Below are 19,506 nucleotides of genomic sequence, written 5' to 3'. Positions count from 1 at the left end.
GATTGGCAATTAATATTATCACAGTATCTTGTTTTAAATGGTTTTGTTACTGTTTATATTTTTCCTCAAACCAATTAAAAGACGGAGGCTGGTCATAACTAATTGATTAAAAAACACGGTGACTAACAAGTTGACACTGAGCGTCATATAAAACCACATGTTTACATTTTTCTTGTGAATATATATTGAAGTTTCAAACTTCGGTGTCTTTCATAATGCACTTCAATTTGAAAATGCTGACTGTCGATGACCGATCTTGCTAATTACAAAAAACACTTCAGATAGACAATCACCTAGTGTATTAATCTTGTATAACGCCGGGGTGCTAAAGTAGAATGCTCAACTTACTTCTTATAGCAGCTTCATCTACCTTAATGAAATAAATTTTCGCGGGAATTAAAATTCACGAATTTTTGTGCTTTTCGCAAAATGCGTTAATATCCGCTGTCTCAATTTGCGAAGATATGTTTTTGGGAATTTTTGTTAATTAGTATTGACAAAATAAATGGCTTTAACTACACGTTTTTCTTTTATAAGAATATCAGGCTGGGATATGCTTATTGGGAACGTTGCTTTGTGAGCTATAGGGATAAGATTAAAAATGATCCTGTTTTTTACCTTTTAAAAAGCAGTCGCATCACTTTGAGATTAATGAGGCCTGAAAGACTGTCTAATTAAAATACCCATAAGAAAAAACACACATCTATATTTTTTTTAAAAAAAACATGTGCAGCTTAGTATATGCTTTTTACCATAAAGAGTCAGATTTTACTGCTCGGCGCTGTTAAAACAGCTTAATTTAAAAGTTATACGAGCATTTATGTGGTGCTCAGAATGTTTCATCAAAAAATAATGAAGTTAAAATAAATTTAAAAAATGGTTGATGCCATCTTATAGTTCTTTTAAAATTAAATACAGTTTATTTCAGGGAGCATTGCATAACTTTCATCGAATTTTGAGGCTACTATTCGGCCTTTTCCCACACTTTACGTGCACCCTAATTTTAACTTTACAAATTCTCAACTCGCTTGGGGGAAACTTTGTAGAACAGCCTGAAAAATAGCACACACAACACACGTAAATATTTCGGGATTACAACATTATGCAAGGATGGTAGGGAATACGTGTTTGGGGTAAGGTTAAAGGCAAACAATTACCAAGTATTGACAACACATGTGTCCTATAAAGGAAACGGTGTTTGTTTTATGGTTCTAACATGTGAAAGAAAAGGGTTACGAGGAAGGATACGTCAATATTCATATATTTTATTCAATTGTTGTTAAAGTCAAAAATATATGGAGAGTAATTATTATGTTAGATTGACAGAAATTGATAATTGAAAATTTGACAGAAGTAATCTAAAGTAACTGTTAAAACTGATATGTTTTAATTTTGGAAATGAACTTTCTTTTTATCTCACCTTTTATTTCATAATAAATAAAACAGAGTGAAGAAACCGTTTTCTCACCACTTTCTCATAGTTCAGCATCTCCTGCGTAACAATTTAAATTACACAGATTATTACGTATGCTTTTATAAGATGCTACAAACGGCGGTAAATGGCTTTTGTTCTACCAACATATAATTTGAATCCTGCAGGACATATCTTGTTAATGTTTTTTTTGCCTGACCTGTCATCCTGAATACATATTGAACGTAATTTGGTTTGCTTAAATACATCCTATAATAAAATAAATCGAATTTCTGTGGAATTACTCTTCTTTCCTTCGATGATATGTTAAAATTATGTTACTTTTCACATGTTAGTTGTTTATTCCGTCGATAAAACTTTTGACAAGACATCAAACACAGAAAGGATCTTTGTTATTATTTAAAAATTCATGCTACCCAAAATTGTTTCCCATCATATTATAATGTCATGATGCTACTACATTGTCTTTCACGTACACATCATCGCCTGGAGTTTTTCTGAAAATGAGCACTATTTAACGAGACTAATTAGAAGAAAGTAAGAGTCTATACAACCTCGTTCCCAGAGCATTTTGCCTTGTTGATAAAGCTGATAGCGGCATTGTTAGCCACTCCGTAATAACGGCCCAGCGGCAACAAGACCCTGGGTACGAGGTTTGGGTCTGTACTCTGAGTTCATTTCATTTTCATCAACCCAACATAAGAGTTCAGTTGTTAATATTATAAAATATAAAAATATAATAAAAATATGTAAAGAATCAAAATAAATATCAATTTCTGCACATTTGTTAGAATCGTGTTAAAATTAATCACCACCTGAGTTCAACTTTGTCGTGTTTCTTAAATTTAGAACCACGTTAAGGTAGATTTCCACATAAAAAGGAAATGGAGCAGATCGAAATGAAAAGGATAACTGTATATTTCGTTCCGATCCAAACTAATAGTTGAAATTGTTTCAACTTTTCTTCCGGACAGGAACAGTAAAAATTAAAACAAAGGAATAATTAGCAGATAGCCAATCAAATTTAAGTATTTTTCTTGTTTCATTCCAATTTGTTTTACTTTTGAGTGGAAATCCACCTTTACACTTTTATGCGTTCTGCAGCTAACTATTTTTGTAGTTGCACTTTGTCTTGAAACTAATTTTTTTAAAACTATTTGTGCAAAATACAACACGTTTATTGACAAATCTTCAGCAGAATTGATGTGGCGCATGTTCGCATACAAAATTTGGAAAACTTGTGAACTCCCTGACGAGAAAAAGCGTGCCTAATGAAAACTAAATTTGCACATTAAAAACGGGAAGATTAAGCCAGTTATTTTTGTGTTATTTTCACTGAGGTACCCAATTCATCACCTTATTCTTTATAACCCCCTTCTCTTTGAAGCCTAATATTCTAAGAGACTAAAAAAGTGTGATATTTACTGTTATAATTTAGGGTTAACAAGATTTTGTATTTAGTACTTTATAAATATTGTTATACAGACGTGGGCTGTTCTGCTCTGTCGTAACACTGGAAATTTGCACAACAAAAAACTGCAAAATAGTTCAAATTTTTGCAATTACATTCTTCAAAGAAGTAGCAGTTTCATAACCTGAATCCATAAAATCCTATCTCTGTGAAATTCCATCGTAACAAACATGTATTCAGTCTAATACCGGACACAGCTATAAATACAACAAATTATAGATTGAGTATACACATCAATTATAGCTTATTACTTTGTCTCGCTTGTTATATAACGCTCTTTACATAACAACGGGAAGTTGATTGGTTATAAGTAGTTCTTTTTTTCTTTTTATCTTTAAGATCGTCGATAGAGATCAGTAAATAAATATTAGGAGTAGATAGATACAAAGGTTAAAAAACAACTATGGACGGACGATGGATCATTTTGTTTCTTTTTGTCAATTTCACATGCACTATACTAGCACAGCGACCACGTATGTATTTATTTTTATATATTATATTTATTTTTATATATTATATTTATTTTTTGTTGTTTCATATTTAGTATAGGATGACTGTTATTTTGATGACACAGCCAACGTCGGTTTTTTAGTATAATCCCTGTCTGTATATTTTTAGAATGTAAATTTAATGAAGTCATAATCGTTCTTGACACATCTGAAACGATAAGTGACTTACATTTCTCAAGAGCGAAAAGTTTAACAAATAAAATTGTCAATGTACTTGCAAAGAATGACGAATTTGGCCAGCATCGAGTTGGGTTAGTTACATATGCTGATGCTGCAACAAAAAGAATTCACTGTGATGAACATTCCACTAGTTCATCAATGAACACAGCCATTAACACCCTGCAAAGAATTGATGGCAAACTCACAAATACACAAGATGGACTGGAGAAAGGAGATGAATTGCTGAGAGAGCGAGGATGTGGCGAGCGAAACCAACCACATCACAAAATCTTGGTTCTTATTTCAGATGGCAAAGCCAATAGGGGAAAAGACTTAAATGGACCGAATGCAACTGCAGCGGCTATACGAGCCAAAGGAATTTCTATAATCGCCATTGGCGTCGGAGATGTTACTTTCGCAGAACTTGTTGGAATTTCAGGAGATGCCCAAAATGCCTTTTTGGCACAGGAAATTGATGATGTTCTTGAATCTAGTGTTTTAACTCAGTTCAAACGCAGTATTTGTGGAAACAGTGAACCCGATATCTCAACTACAACATCAACAACAGTCGGAACATTATGCAGTTGTAATGTTGATGCCCATCTATTGAAAGTGTCTCATTTCACCAAATATGAAATTATAAGAGAATATAATGGTAAGAATATAAAGAAAATTATTAAAGGTCCATACTCTATATTTTTACTAGTTTGTTTCAAATGTCTAATTGTATTTTTGTTCAAATATTTACAGCTTCGTCTATTTTATTTGTAGGAACGTGCTACACCGACAAATTAAAGAAAGCAATCGAACACACTGGATTTAAACTTTACGCACTCTCTCAAAGGTTAAACGAAATAAAAATCTGCAAATCAGCACTGGCTTATAAAATCCAACACGGGTATAACAATGACAGATTGTTCAAAACTTACGATAGTTGCGTTGTCAGTATTAACTGCAATGTGAAGAAAGCTATGTGGATGTTGCAACAGAAGAAAGGTTACATGGAGAAGGAACTGAAACTAGAACAAGCAGGATATGGCAACCTTCAAGTGACAGGTAATAACCATTTTTAACAAAAAAGGACAAACACTATCCAGGAAAACTGACACTAACATTCTAGGAAACTTCACCTTAATTAATGTTTTTTGTTTATTTTTTAGGATATTTGGAATGGTTCTCAAAAAAATTTCCAAACTTATGGTGAAGAAACATTTTAGGTGCTAAGATCATTATTAATGTATATAGGTGATGATTGATGAGTAAAGAAAATTATACTTTTATCATAAATGTATTTAAAAATTTTGTTAAAAAGGAAAATATTTTGTTCAGCTGTAGTAACTATCACCTTCCAATCTGATCCCCTTGAAAATAGTTTCCATTTTTTTAAAAATCAAAAAAATTCACTTGTTTACCTGAAAAACACTTTTTGTTGTTGTCTGATTGCATAAAAAGATGCAGAAAAAATAAAATCAGGTTACCCTGCAATATCTGATGTTAGGACCTGTCATCTCAAATCAATTGAATTGTCTGTTATTTACCTGGTAAAGGACATATATTGGCAGGATGCATGACGTATTGTATATTAATACAAAATTGTATACAACAAAAATCCTCATCTTCCCATCTGGCGCTGAGGAGGAAACGTGATCAGGATTCGAAAGAATTACCGTCATTAATGAGTTGCTCGTCAATACTACCGTTTAAGGAAATATTGTCATCATTATTTGTGAAACAGCATAATTTATCTTTTCATTCTTACGGAAGAGTAGTGGGAGAGCAAAATATAATGACTTACTTTTGTGTTACAAAGTCCGATTATCTGTTTTTCTTTCACTGCTTTGCTCATAGAAGATCAGGAGAAATAAGACCTTTTAAACTTTAATAAAAAAGGGAAGAAACCATAGCTTACTTTTAAGTGATTAGCTATTCTTTTTGATGAAAATATTATCTGTAATTAAAAACTATGGGATATGTTAATTTTAATGGGCGATAAGGAACCCCCTTTTTTGAATGTCATTTTTCTCGTATACAAGACATTAAATTTTGTTAGTGAATGCGCTACAACTCATGTCTTTCGACGATAACTACACATTTTAAAAATTATTGTTAATTGCCGTTTGGAAAATTTTTTTAGAATAACCTTTATGTCCTTTATTTATACGCGTCTCTTGTGTGTTTAAAATGGCTGTGCATTTACACACTTTATTGCCATAGTTTAGTTTGTTATCCCCTGGACAAATGAAGGTTAAAAGGTTTTCTATGCAGGACGTGCAGTGGACTCAGATTGAGCTCATAATAACGTTGTAAGTACAAATACTGCTGCAGAGAACTTTTTTTAATATAATGTTGTCACTCCATTCAGTGGTATTGTCTGACTACTAAACGACTTGTTTAACAAGTAGTTAATTAGAGCGATGCCATATATATTTCTGACAGACAAGATAACTTAGCAGTTACTATTAAAATTCATTGGAAGCCGTGAGTTCAGATATTTGTCTAACATAGTTCACAGAAAAAATTAATATAATGTTGTCACTCCATTCAGTGGTATTGTCTGACTACTAAACGACTTGTTTAACAAGTAGTTAATTAGAGCGATGCCATATATATTTCTGACAGACAAGATAACTTAGCAGTTACTATTAAAATTCATTGGAAGCCGTGAGTTCAGATATTTGTCTAACATAGTTCACAGAAAAAATTCACTTGTATTAGGCCCTAAAGAAAATCTTAGTACAAAGAAATGAAAAATTTTGCGGTGCGGTTACAAGAAATTTTACCCAAAAAAAATTTAACGAATGATCGAATTCTAAAATTTTTAATTAAATACTAGTTCCGCAAAAATTTCTTCCGCAAGAAATTGTTCAAAATTTGTAAGTCGACCAAGTATGCAACTTCATCAACTTGACAACATCTTTATCATTTTCAACCTCATACCCAGGGCTTGTTAGGTGTTTTATAATTGGACAGAACTTTTTTCAGATTAACAAGGCTAACCAACACCTGGTGACAAGGTTGCATCATCTGCTTCACTGTGCACGTTAGAAAGATGGTATTGATTCTACGTAAAAAGATTGCGCGTCTTTATTTTTGTTGTGTGGACTGGATCGATTTTTCGAATGGCGGGAATATTTAAGAAAAAAATCGACCATAGTTTTTTAATGGCATGAGCAGTATGCAAAGTTTAGTTGTACTTACGTCTTCTTGTGAGGGGAGTTTCTATGCTTTTATATGGGTTAATTTTGTTACTGGATTTAGATTTGATATTGGAAAAGCAAAAAGATATAGATATGGTTTGTAAGCATCTTTTTCAAATTTATTTTTTTAACTCTCCCGTTAGATATTGCTATAATCTGACGAAAAATGTCGAACTCACTAATCAAAAAATTCAAATTGGATAAATAGTCACAACATAAAAGTCTGTTGATTTAGTTCATTTCGAAATGAATAACTCTAAAATAAACGCAACCCCTTAAACTTGGTACTCGCAGGTTCTCACAAGTCGTCTATCCGTGTCTAATTATGTCTAAAAATTTGTTCTAGACATGAATAAATCCTGGTGGTCGCGTTGTTTTTTTTGGACGCGTGAAACAAAAAAATTCATTTCTCGCGACAAACGTTCAGTGAAAAACAAGAAAAAACAGTTCCGAAATATGCTTGAGCTATGTAGTGTTGGCCACATGGAACAAGGTGCTGAAAACAATTAAGAGTGATTCGATTGTAACAACTCCGCAAATGAAAAATTGAATGACTTATTAATTGCTCGTTGACTAAATATATTTCCTACCGCTAAAAAAGTTTATTCTGTCGTTTTTTTTTCTTTGCTTAGATTTAATATATTTAGAGCAATATTTCTGCATATGTACTCGACCTCGTCCCCAGGGCTTTTTGCATCTCACTAGCCTCGCCGTCAGATATACTGAAAGAGACAACTGGTCTTGAAATCGAGGTTGCCTAGTAGGTACCAAGTTTTAAATAACTGCGTTTCATAGAGCTAGATTTTCTAATAAGAGAACTAAGACATTACAGAAGTTTTATTAAAAATACAATCAATGTTTGAGCCTTCTGGAACATGAAAGTATTGCTATACTGCCATATTTTTGCTTTTTTAAACTTTTTGTGCTTTTACGGCAGAATTTGGAATTTGGTTGTTTTGTTTAATTCGCAAGCAATGTCAATTGTTTTCAATAACATTAATAATGGTCCTTTTTAACAAGTCATGATGTACCAGAATGCGCGACTAACATGTTTTAAAGGTTGGTGAACTTATTTACGCATCTTCAAAAAAACAAAAGCTTTTGAAACCTACCGGCTGTAGAGTATCAGCCATTTGGTTTTCTTTTCTTTTTGCTGGATTAAAAGCAGCCAACAGATTGCCGTTGTTTTAATAATATTGACCAACTTTGTAGTTTCAGAATTTAGATCTTCTTTTAAAATAGCTGTATGCGACAATTGACCCTTGTCAACAAGCAGTATTTCTCTCCAAGATACATGCGTTTGCAGCATTGGAGCCGACATAGCTGATACAACCACAAAAATTCCCGTAATAGAGATTGGAAGAATACCAAAAAGGTATTCTGCCTTGTCCATCTGTAATGTCTCTAACAATGCTGCTTTGCACAAATATCTAGGAGGTAATTATGAAACTGAAGAATTTATACATTATAAATAAAAAGCGATAAATTGCAACGTTGCGAGATATTTGAAACATGCTCATTTCCGATTTACTATGGATAGTTTCAAATACCCTCCCACCACTAGGAAATGTTACGTTCAAACAAGGATACATGTAAATGCGATTAAAATATGTGATCAGTATGACATTTCGCAATTAAGATGAGGTAAAATATCGCCAACTCAAATGTAATTATTGTGACACATACCTGACGTTTTCATATTTTTATTCAGTTTCAGCATTTTTATATTTAACTGTTAAATTTTATCAAGAGCGGATCCACTGTAGTCAGTGCCGTCACACGACTAACAAAATTATTAAGGGTGAGGAACATTAGGATACCATGGTCCCTCAGCCCTGCGACCGTTAAACTGTACTTCACGGACCTGAGTTTATGAATACGGCAAAAAGCGAGCGACATGCTATGAATTTTAATACAAATTAATTGGCTGCTTGGCTGAAATAACGTATCTTGGTTGGTTTACAAAAACTGACGACTTTGTCCCATGTTTACGATATTCAAAGTGTGACACTGTTTGTATTTCCTATAATTATTGAAGTTTTCCGTAACCAATACCGTGTAATTTATATTTCGAACCAAACAAAAGCAATTAGGAGGTTTTTTTCGGACTAAACAAAAACAATGAAGGGATTTCCGGACCAAACGAAAATATGCAATACTTTATTTAGGAAATAATCGGGGAATATATTTTCTCTTTTCGAGAAGGTGTGGTGTCTCACAACATACTTTGTATCAAGTCGAGCAATATGTAGCTAGTTATTTAGAAAATTCAAGACAAAGGGTTGTTGTTGACTAAAGACTTAGGATGTTCTGTAATTGTGTTAAGATTGTGCTTTAATATTCTAATGTAAACACTTATATGTAATAAGTAGTAATATATAGATAGTCTTACTAAACACACAACAAATTTATATTACAGTGAAACCTCCATGTAGCGGACAACTCTATATAACGGACATCACTTCAAGGTCCCGAACTGACCTCTCTACAGCTGACAGGCTTAAGAATGGGTCATACAAAACAAATTTTTGTAAAGAACTTGTTTATATTTACTTAAGACAATGTTTAACATTGTTATTTAATAATTCTTCAATCTTTTGTATGTTACCTTTCAGCCAGGGCCATAAAAACGAAAATTTGCAGGGATTTCCAGGCCGTATTCACCTCCGCGATTAACGCGTTTCCCAGTCACTATAATTTCCATTGACAAATAGGGAGAGATAGAAACATAAACACGACTTTAGATATATTTTTACGCACATGAGCAACCACCACTTGGTTTTTAAAGAAATTTGAGCTAATTTTGGGAAGAACCTCCATGTAGTGGACACTTTTTTATGGTCCCGGTGTCCGCTATAGAGAGGTTTCACTGTAATTTCATTGCATTGATCTAAAAGCACAACTTAACTTTCGTTAAAAAATCCTTTTTGTACTTAAGTTATTCAATTTTTGATTTTCACCAAATGGACCCAGAGCACGCGAAATCCTATTTTTTGGCACCACGTTGTTAAATTGTGAAGTGATATTTTTAACTGCTTGCAGAGGTTAAGTAGCTTACCGCTATGATATATCATCTTTTAATACTAGCACAAAGCTGTAAACATTCACATCCTTGTGAATGCTTACAAAATTGATCTGTTGGAAACCAAGGATCGCCTGCACTTACTAATTTGGATAAATTTTCTATACAGCCGAACAGGTACATGGAGATTGTCATTTGCTTGATTTCTTTAACCATCTTTTGCTGCCTACCAAACCGTATTTTTCTGCTTTCAATAAAAATGTCAGACAATGTGGATTTGCTTCTGAGAAGTTCCCAGAAGCAAAGAAAACGTAAACGCAAGATGAAACAGAGGATTTGGTGGCTAAATTCTGTCTCCGTGTTAAGTGCCAGGAGTTGAATTTTGTCTGAGGAGAATCCATCAATCATCTTAGAAGGGACTTTTCAAAATCAAATATACCGATTTTACTGGAAACTGCAAATTTCTGAATATGGCAGACAGCAGCCAAGTTAACAAACCGGACCTAATTCACCTTACCATATGTCGAATACAAAACTTATTACCAGAAGGTTTCCTGCTCTGCAAACAAAGCTACAGAACTGCATTTGATGAAATCCCTAACCTCAAAAATACCGTGTGTGATTAGGGCCATAAGCAATGTTTGACTAATCAATTCTTGGGGTGACAAACCGATAGAGGATGTCGAGAAAATTTCACTCCAACGGCTCTATAATCTTCTTTCACTTCCTGTAATATACTATATCTCTGATCACTGTTAAAGAACTACCATCAAACCACCTAAAACAGAAATTAAATCCAACAAAGAAACTCTTGGCATGAAAGAATGTCATACAAATCACCGTTAGAAACTAAAATGTCTACAAACAACTTTGAACATAACACTGAGCCTGACTTTACTACCTTAAGCTCGTATCCACTTCGACAAAGTCACTTGAACGAAATCAACAGAAATGAAGAAGCCGCAGAATCAAAGATTTTGCTTCTTCTTTTGTAAGGGAAAATGTAAACATGGCATAAAGGGTGCAACATGTAAATTTACCCACCCTAAACTTTGCAAAACGTTTATACAACATGATACTCGTAACCCAAGAAGGGTAATCTTGGAAATCGATGTGAATACTGTCATCTAAATATATATACATATATATCATCTCTGCGGAAAAGTGAATGTTTTAACGAATCTTGCCCCCCTTGATCATGTGAAGGTAATTAAAAGGCATCCTACAAATATAACATTTAAAACATTTATCCAAAGAGTCATCCATATCAAGATATCTCAAATAGAAATATGAACAGAACATTGAACAGAATTGACGCGATCACTAGAAGAAAAATTTCAAGCACTTGCTGCAAAAACTCCCTCATTAAAATTCATTTTGTAGTCAAGAATCCCATCCATCTTGAATGTGGTAAGCACAACTAGAATTTCCACACACACAACAGCTGAATCACCCTTCGAATCTCATGGAAAATCAAAATCAACAACCCAACCAAATATACTATTCCCAGCAATACAACCAATACAGCAAGTCACTTAGAACAAAGTGTTTAAATGACTTCACCTACATTAATATACAAAGTGTCTTTGTCCACAAAGATGTCCTCGAGAGTACCGTATCGTAAGTATACGATACAAACGAGTAAAAGCAACTCATTATAGCACTAACAGATAATTGTATTTTAACAGCCATAAAATGCAAAATTGTATATTGAGGGTTCTACGACATACAGAACATACTCAATTCGTAAAAAAAAACAAAAATAGGCCGCCAATCCGGTGGTGTCCTTACACCACCGGATTGGCGGGCTATGTCGTCTTTATGTTAGAGACGACATAGCTTGCTTATGTGAGGAGTTATTTTCATATTTATCAGAAGGTATTTAATTTTATGGCTGTATTCCAAAGAAAAAAACCTTATCATCAGAGTTATGTATTGCCAACCTAATGACAAAGTGCATGGAAACCTATCCACATCAGTTGATTTAAAAATTTCATTGAACAAAATGGCAACCAGCATTTTTAATATCCACAATGTGATTTATTTGCGGTGGAGACCTCAACTTACTCCACACTGTGCGGCTGAAGAAAAAATAATGCTCAATGTTGTGAAAGAATCTTGATGTAAATTAATGCTAACACAGATTATTGCAAAACCAACCTATAAAGATGGAAATACACTTGATCCAGCATTTCTAAATAATAATGATATGTTTCATGACTACCAAGCTATACCAACACTGCTCAGTGTATCACACCATAGTTTTGTCAAAGTTTTCACTCCTTTTATGGTTAAACAATGCTTGGACCCCCTTCCCCTAAAGATTTCTCGCATCATTCATGCCGCTTTAGATATAAACGGGGACAAATTAAATGACAATTTCGTAAAAAAAAAAAAATGAATGAAGTTATCAACGTTCTACTCTGTATGTTCTAAGATGTCACTACCACTTGTTCCAAGTGGATCAACAAGAAAAACTGTGGACCTTAACCTCACAAAAAGGAGAAGAATAATCCACAAAATATTGAATACTGCCACATCACCTGCAAAGAAACACAAAGACGACTAGGCTTTACAAGCAAAACCAAAATACGGTTATTCTTATGCTAAAACTATTAAAAATAAAAACAAAAGTTGGTCCACACTTAAACTGCGACAAGAAATTAACAAACCAAAGCAGAGGTATGGCTGAGATCGTATCCCGAAAACAGTATTCAGCGAATCATCACTTTTGGAAGATATTAGAATCGATCAGCCGCTACACATAGAAGAAATTACAGAGTTTTATTTCTCTGAGAAAAAGATGTAAAAGTTTTATTTACGAAAAGTTTCGTGTATTTTTATTGTGAATTTTGTATGTTGTTTTATATAATAATCTTACTATGGCGAAGAAAACAATTGTAATCCGAAAGCATATTGCCTGTTATCCTGAAGAAAGCAAGTTATTGAATGATAATTTAACACGGATTTTCGCTCTGGCCGTACAGCCAATTTCTTGAATACCTTGACAATATGTCATATTTTGTAGCTGGAAACGCGAACTGCGATTTAGTATGTAGTAGTTGGGAATCAAAGGCAAATTGTATAACTTTGTTGAAGCCTTTCCCATGAACCTTATCCAATAAGTCATTGTTGATGGAACCGAATCCAATCCTGTTACTGTTATTTCAGGAGTTCCCCAAGTAGCGTACTTGGTCCCGTCATCTTTACTATACTCCTTAGGGATATAAATTTCAACGTCTCTGTTAGCATTGTACGATCATTTGCTGACGATACAAGAGTCATTTGCTGACGATACAAAAGTTAAAACCATTGACTCACGCGGAGACATGGGTAAATTGCCAAATGACCTCCAGAGAATTCATTAATAGGCAGAAAATTTTTACTTAAAGTTCAACAACTCGAAATTTGAGGTTTTGCGTTACGGTCCAAATGACACCTTGAAATTGTACTTTATATCCTTCGTCCTCTAGAACAATTATCACAGAGCGAGACATTTGTGTCATATTATCTACTAATTGCACCTTTCACTCTCATATTTTAAAATTTGTTGATGACAGTAAAAACATAATGTCCTGGATTTTAAGAACATTTTATACTAAAGCCAAGGATTTTCTCATCACCATGTGGAAATTACTATTCCTTCCACAGGAGTGCTACTCATTCCTATGGAGTCCCTACAAAGTTGGTGAAATATAGATGCTGGAGTCTCTTCAATGGTCATTCTTTCGGAAAATTTAAACCACCATAATTACTGGAAAGCCTTAAATGAATTAAAACTGTTCTCATTGGATCGCTAATGGGAATAGTACCAAATAATATATGTATGTTTCGTAAATCATGGAAAACCTCGTACAGAATTTCAATTTAAAAATCTAAAGTTATCAACACATCCGACATAAAAAAAGAAAAACTTCCCAGTGACCCACTCAGTAGGATGGCGGAGTTCAACCTACCAATACAAGGAGAAAAACTATTCATTGTGCTATCTAAATAAATCCAATGAATTCCTTCAAGCACAGCCTTAAAAAATATCTATTTTATATACCGGATGAGCTGCTACTGGTTGGATAAACAACACTAAAACGAGCTGATTCAAATTCATTACTACATATGCGCACTCTAACTCCACCAATGAGGATTGTCAGGTCACGTCTAAAAGTAGCTAATATTTATTCCGAAATAATTTTTCTTAACATGAAGTAATAAAACAGGATTGTCACTCTTTTATAGATTGAAATTTGAGGAGATTTGAAGACTTTTTATGAGAATTTTTTTAGGCAGATGACCGTACTAAATTTAGATGTGGGGAGATTTTTATATGTTTCTAAAGAAATTGAGACTATTTGAGAAGATTTAAAGGTAATTATTTCTGTATTCATCATTCTATACAGTTGGAAACAAGAAAAATAGGACGAATCATATAGTTTAAAGGAGAAAGTTTAAAAATATTATTTTGGAGGAGATTTGAGGAGACTTGGCAACCTGTGTTGACTTCTTTTGTTCTACGAAATATCAAAAAATTATTTTCCGGTTAACTTCCATTTTAAATGTGAAGAATGTATGGTAATGGGTATTTATGCATATTTATCACAATGGTATTATAACGCTCGCTGTTTTCCTGTAACAAATGTGCGGTTATTGGCGGGTGAATTTCCATGGATTTTGCAAAAAATGAGATCCAACAAGATTGTACACGCAGGCGGGATGAAATCTCAACCCGGGATGAAACTCGTCCCGGGATAAAACGAAAAGTGCTTACACGCGAGCCTTATCCCGGGATGAAATCAGCATATTTTATCCCGGGATGAGTAATCTCATCCCGGGATGACATTAATTTTGCTAAATTTGCGTATGATAATTCGAAGTGATATTTCTTAATTTGTAAGTAAAAAAGTCAAACGAAAAACGCAGAACGATGGCGCCTGAGAGAAGAAGTGTAATATTGTTAATCACAATTATATCGACAAGTTTAAGTATAGCTTCTTTGCGTCGGTCGTCGGTGTGAAAAGTGTATATTAAGGATTCTCATCCCGGGAGGCAAAAAATTATTGTGTTTACACGCATTTTTTTCTTAATTTTATTCCGCCTTGAATGTGTAAACGTTGTGAGGACTTTCAGTAGATACAGGGATTAACTTATCCCGGGACTAAACTCACCCCGGGATGAGATTTCACGTGTAAACGGCCTCTATATTTAAATTAGCGATTTTAAGCATGCTGAATTCAAAAATAAATGTTACCAAGCTGGTAACCCCGTAGTTTTCCAGAAATTGAGCATCAAAAATACATTATTCGTGTGTTATCGTGTTTTATCGTTATAAGTGCTTTTCAAAGTATTTCTTTGTAATATATAGTTTTAAAAATTCAAAAATACATGTAAACACAATAAAAAAATTAACACACACTTAAAAATTTTTTTACAGCCTTAAAAAACTAGAAAAAACTAATCTTAGTGTAGCATTATCAACAGTTTCAAAACACCACCTTATATTTATCTGCCGAAAAGTGTTGCAGAAATGAGAATAAAACCTATTAGCCTATGACTAGGCTGCATAGACGGTATTCATATCAAAATCAAGAGAAAACTCGCTAGATTATTTTAACTATAAGCAATACTTTTTCTTAAGAAAAATATTACTTTATTTTCCTACTAATTCTACATTACATCCCAATATATGAGGCAAGTCGTCTGTTATCTGGTCTTTGATTTCTATTCTGCTGCCACATAAAGTCACCTTGCATGAACGGCTGCTGCATTGGTGGCTGGCTCCTGACGAATGCTGGCGCCAATATTTCAATAGAACGGCACAAGCTATTGCCTATGTTACCAATGGTATAGGTCATCACCAAAGCATTAACAGTGTCGTGGAAAAATTCGCTTAATACTTCGAGTATGTTCTTGCGAAAAGCACGGTCCTCTATGTTCTTTGTGACTAACAACTAGACTCTCTGAGAGACATTTTCGCGTCTTTTCATGTGCCTCCTCTTTTTCTCGATTAGACGCACGTATGCGGTGCGTCTCTAGAACGTTTATTATTTGTTAGTGTTACCGACTCATTCGCCGGACGGACAACAGAAATTTCCAACTCAGTACTTCCGCCACAAGGTTGGGTTTTAGGAGTTAAATCATTATATGTTTATTCGAAAAGATAATCATTATTACGACATGAAAATATTATGTCGTCTTGTGTTATTCAATCTTCATCAAGTGTCAATTGCTGCAGCCAATGGCAAGAAAAATGGAGTTTTACCATGAACTTCAATTTGCCTCTTTTGGTCATAAAATTTTAACACAATCTACCCGTGGCCACTTCTTCTAGCTACTGTCTCTTACTGAACTGCCATAGTTTTGCTGAATTCATTAACGGGATTACTTTCTTTTTGATACGACTATATCCTTTCTTTATCAAGTCGTTATATTGTTTGATAGAGGCAATTTTTTCGGCTGAAATTAGAGTGTTGGAAGTTTGGGAGCAAGATTCCTCAAAATATTTTCAATTTAACTAAAAATAAAAGAGTATAGCTTTCAGTAATGTCTAACAGCATGATTTTCTTAATAAGAGTAAAAAATATATCTATATAAATATATCATTAAAAATATAAAATTTCCAAAGTAATTGTTTTTTCAAAATACTGAATTGTCTTTAACTAGACAAAGCAACGTTTTTTACTTTATCAACTGCTACTAGGAATTAGCTTCTGGTCTTTTTTTATCTCAAGACAAGCCTCTTGATACATTTTTTAAACAGAACAATTTTCCTCTAAAATTTACTTTACCCTAACCCTTATAACAGGTTCTTTAAATAGTCCATTTTTTAACAACAGACACTCCCCTATATTAAAATCCCTTTAAAGTTCTGGTAGTGTCAGCCATATTTACTATACGTTACTCAATAAAAGAAAAAACAGCGGCACATCAAACAAATCAAATGCGAGAAAGATCTATACAAATATTTGTATTTACTTTATTTCACAGTTATTTATACACCCAGTATTTTTGTCCGTTTACTAAAAGCTTTTATAAATCTCCAGGGGATGTTCTTTTTTATTTCGCTGGACTAATTATATATGCCGTGTGATTTTTTAAAAACAGCTCTTTTAAATTTACTGTTAAGTGTTCTAAGAAAACAGAAAGAATTTATTGCTGCTAAGTGAAAATAGTTTTTTTGGAAATTATATAATTTGATGCGATCAATTTTTGTTTTTTGTTTTTAAATATAAGTGTAACTGCAGTCTAACTCCAATAGGATGTTTATTTTTTTTTTCTTTCAAGAAAAACTGTCAGCCTGCATTAAATAAACATTTAGTTTATCACTGTTGAACCATGTGTGTAAATTCACTTTACGGTGGAGATTGTAGCGAGTTGCATGAGCAGAAATTCTGTTTTGTAAGAATTGTTGTTTTTTCCAGACTGTTTTGTCCTGTCGGATTTTTAACTTGATTTCTTAAATGCTTATATGCAGCATTTATGGAAATTACTTTTTCCGGTGTAGCTAACAAACAAGTTTATTTTTTGGAATTGCGTTTTCAAAAAAAATGAGCAAAATATTGGTTTCGTTGTGTTTGTGAGCGTGATCTTAAACATGCGAAGGGAGGCAAAACAAGTATTTCATGGCAGACAAAATAACCTCCATAACACAAAAAAAGACACAATAATTGCTTTATTTATAATTAGATTATCCAATATTCTAAATAAGATAACGCAGCCTAAACAGTTTCGTGGACAAAAACACGAAGTGGCTAATCATTATCCGGATCTGGATTGCTTGTAATAACTTAAACATCTAAAACTGTGTTTCTAGCAGAGACAAAGACAGCACTTCACCTGTGTGATTCAGTTACATCACCATTTATTTAAATGTGCTTACGATGCACGTTATCGTTTAAAATAATTATATTTGTATTGTTTTACTTTTAGACAAAGCGATGGAGAACATAAATATTACTATTCAGGGAAAAAGGAATTAAATGTCTATGTTTTCATGTGTAAACTTAACAGTGAGCTTATGTTGATGTGTTCGAAAGAGAAAACATACTATTGATTTTAAGTAAAAATAACTACTCGTTACCTTGAGAGAAGTAAGTTGGAATATATTTGCTTTTAACAAGACATTCTTTTATGCTTGTGTGGAATGAATGAGTTGCCTTTTCACATCACAGCAATATGCATTCAAGTGCTAGCCTTTTGTATTCATGCCATTGGTATACATTGTTTGTACGTTCAGAAACGTCATAAATTAGTGTTAATTAACTTGAGCGTGGTCGAGATTTTCATGACACTAAATTTACTAACCTTACGACTTCTTGATATCACAAGCGTGGGTAAAGAAGTGAAGGTTCACATTTTAGCTTGGGATGGTGGAATCGATATTATGTTTTATTTGACAATGTGTCTAATCTCCATCGATAGGCTATTATGTGTACTGTTGCATATCAAATATAATTTTTACATGACGAAGAAAGTGTTTAAAACTATTATTGGAATAATATGGATCACAGGCTTCTTGATTGCATTTCCTTTCCATTTTATGAAGCATGAACTCACGTACGAGTTCTTCTATCATTATCTTTATCAGATATGCGATAACATTTGCATCGTCGTCGCTGTTGTATCGTACTCGATAATCGCGTACATGTTAAAGAAGGGTAGAAAGAAACGCAGTGAAACGTTGACTGTTATAGAACCATCAAAAAACCCAGCAGCAAAAAGACGCGTCTACTACATCGCTGGATGGATAGTTTTAACATTTGTTTTGTTTTACTACATACCAGATTTATTTCTTACAGCTTATCCGCACTCAGAAGTTGTGAAAATTGCCAGTCCTATTTGCTGGTCTGTAGGATTGATGACAGATCCCCTGATTTATATTTTTTTTGATAAACAATGCAGACAGACAGTTGTTGAGCTGTTTCTCAGGAGGAAGAAGTATAACATTCATAATTACTCCGACAGCATTACAGAACACCAAAAGTTTCTTATACGTCATCGAACAGAAACTGTTCCAATGGATGTTGTCAACATTAAGTAATAGTCACCGTGTTGTGCATACATGTGTAAATATTTAACCAAAACAGAAAAAAAAAGGATATAAAAACGTCGGTTTGTTACGTTTTTTGTTTCAAAAATTCTTTAAATGTTTTGTTTGTTTGTTCTTCTTGTTATTGCCATGTCTTAGGAAAAATCTTCCAGTCCCAAAAGTTTCTAAAATCTAACAAGGTCTCGTATAAGTTCCATATATCAATAGCTACACATAATGTCAGTATACCTTTATAATTGCAGCACATAGATAATGTTTCTTTTTGGAATATAAATTCGTTCTTTTACAATCCAATATTGAAAATCTTTCACTCTGGTAACCATGGTTTGGCCTCGCAGAGACACTACATTTAAACCCCGAAAACAAATTTGTTGCTTTCAGGACTGTTCAAGCATCAAGTATACTTTACGGAATAAGTTCAAATCCGATCATTGCACAGTACAAGTTACGCTTTCTTAACCCAAAATAAAAAGTAAATTTATTTTCTCAGCTTTTAGCTTAATTGACAATATTTTTTACTTCATAGTTCTCAGTGATAAACAAAATTTACCACTTACTTTCTAACGATGATTTGACAGCCGTTATGTTCATTCATAATTGTTGTGGTTTTAGCAGTTTCGTAAACTTATTATCTTTGTTTTTTCTGTTGTTAATTGGTAGACAGGTTAGGACAGTT

General features: G+C 33.5%; 1 protein-coding gene across 1 annotated transcript; it reads left to right on the top strand.

Moving 5' to 3' along the window:
* The first annotated feature begins 626 nt into the window (after window positions 1–626).
* LOC130655616 (collagen alpha-6(VI) chain-like) lies at window positions 627–4,905 on the top strand. The gene is made up of 4 exons (XM_057458382.1): window positions 627–3,376; window positions 3,522–4,226; window positions 4,343–4,627; window positions 4,732–4,905. Exons 1-4 carry the CDS (start codon window positions 3,307–3,309, stop codon window positions 4,773–4,775), a joined length of 1,104 nt encoding a protein of 367 aa, XP_057314365.1. The 5' UTR covers window positions 627–3,306; the 3' UTR covers window positions 4,776–4,905.
* The last annotated feature ends 14,601 nt before the right edge of the window (window positions 4,906–19,506 follow it).

Source organism: Hydractinia symbiolongicarpus, chromosome 8 (assembly GCF_029227915.1).
Source record: "Hydractinia symbiolongicarpus strain clone_291-10 chromosome 8, HSymV2.1, whole genome shotgun sequence".
In the NCBI taxonomy this organism is placed as follows: Eukaryota; Metazoa; Cnidaria; class Hydrozoa; order Anthoathecata; family Hydractiniidae; genus Hydractinia; species Hydractinia symbiolongicarpus.
This window is presented reverse-complemented; position numbering and strand designations above follow the sequence as displayed.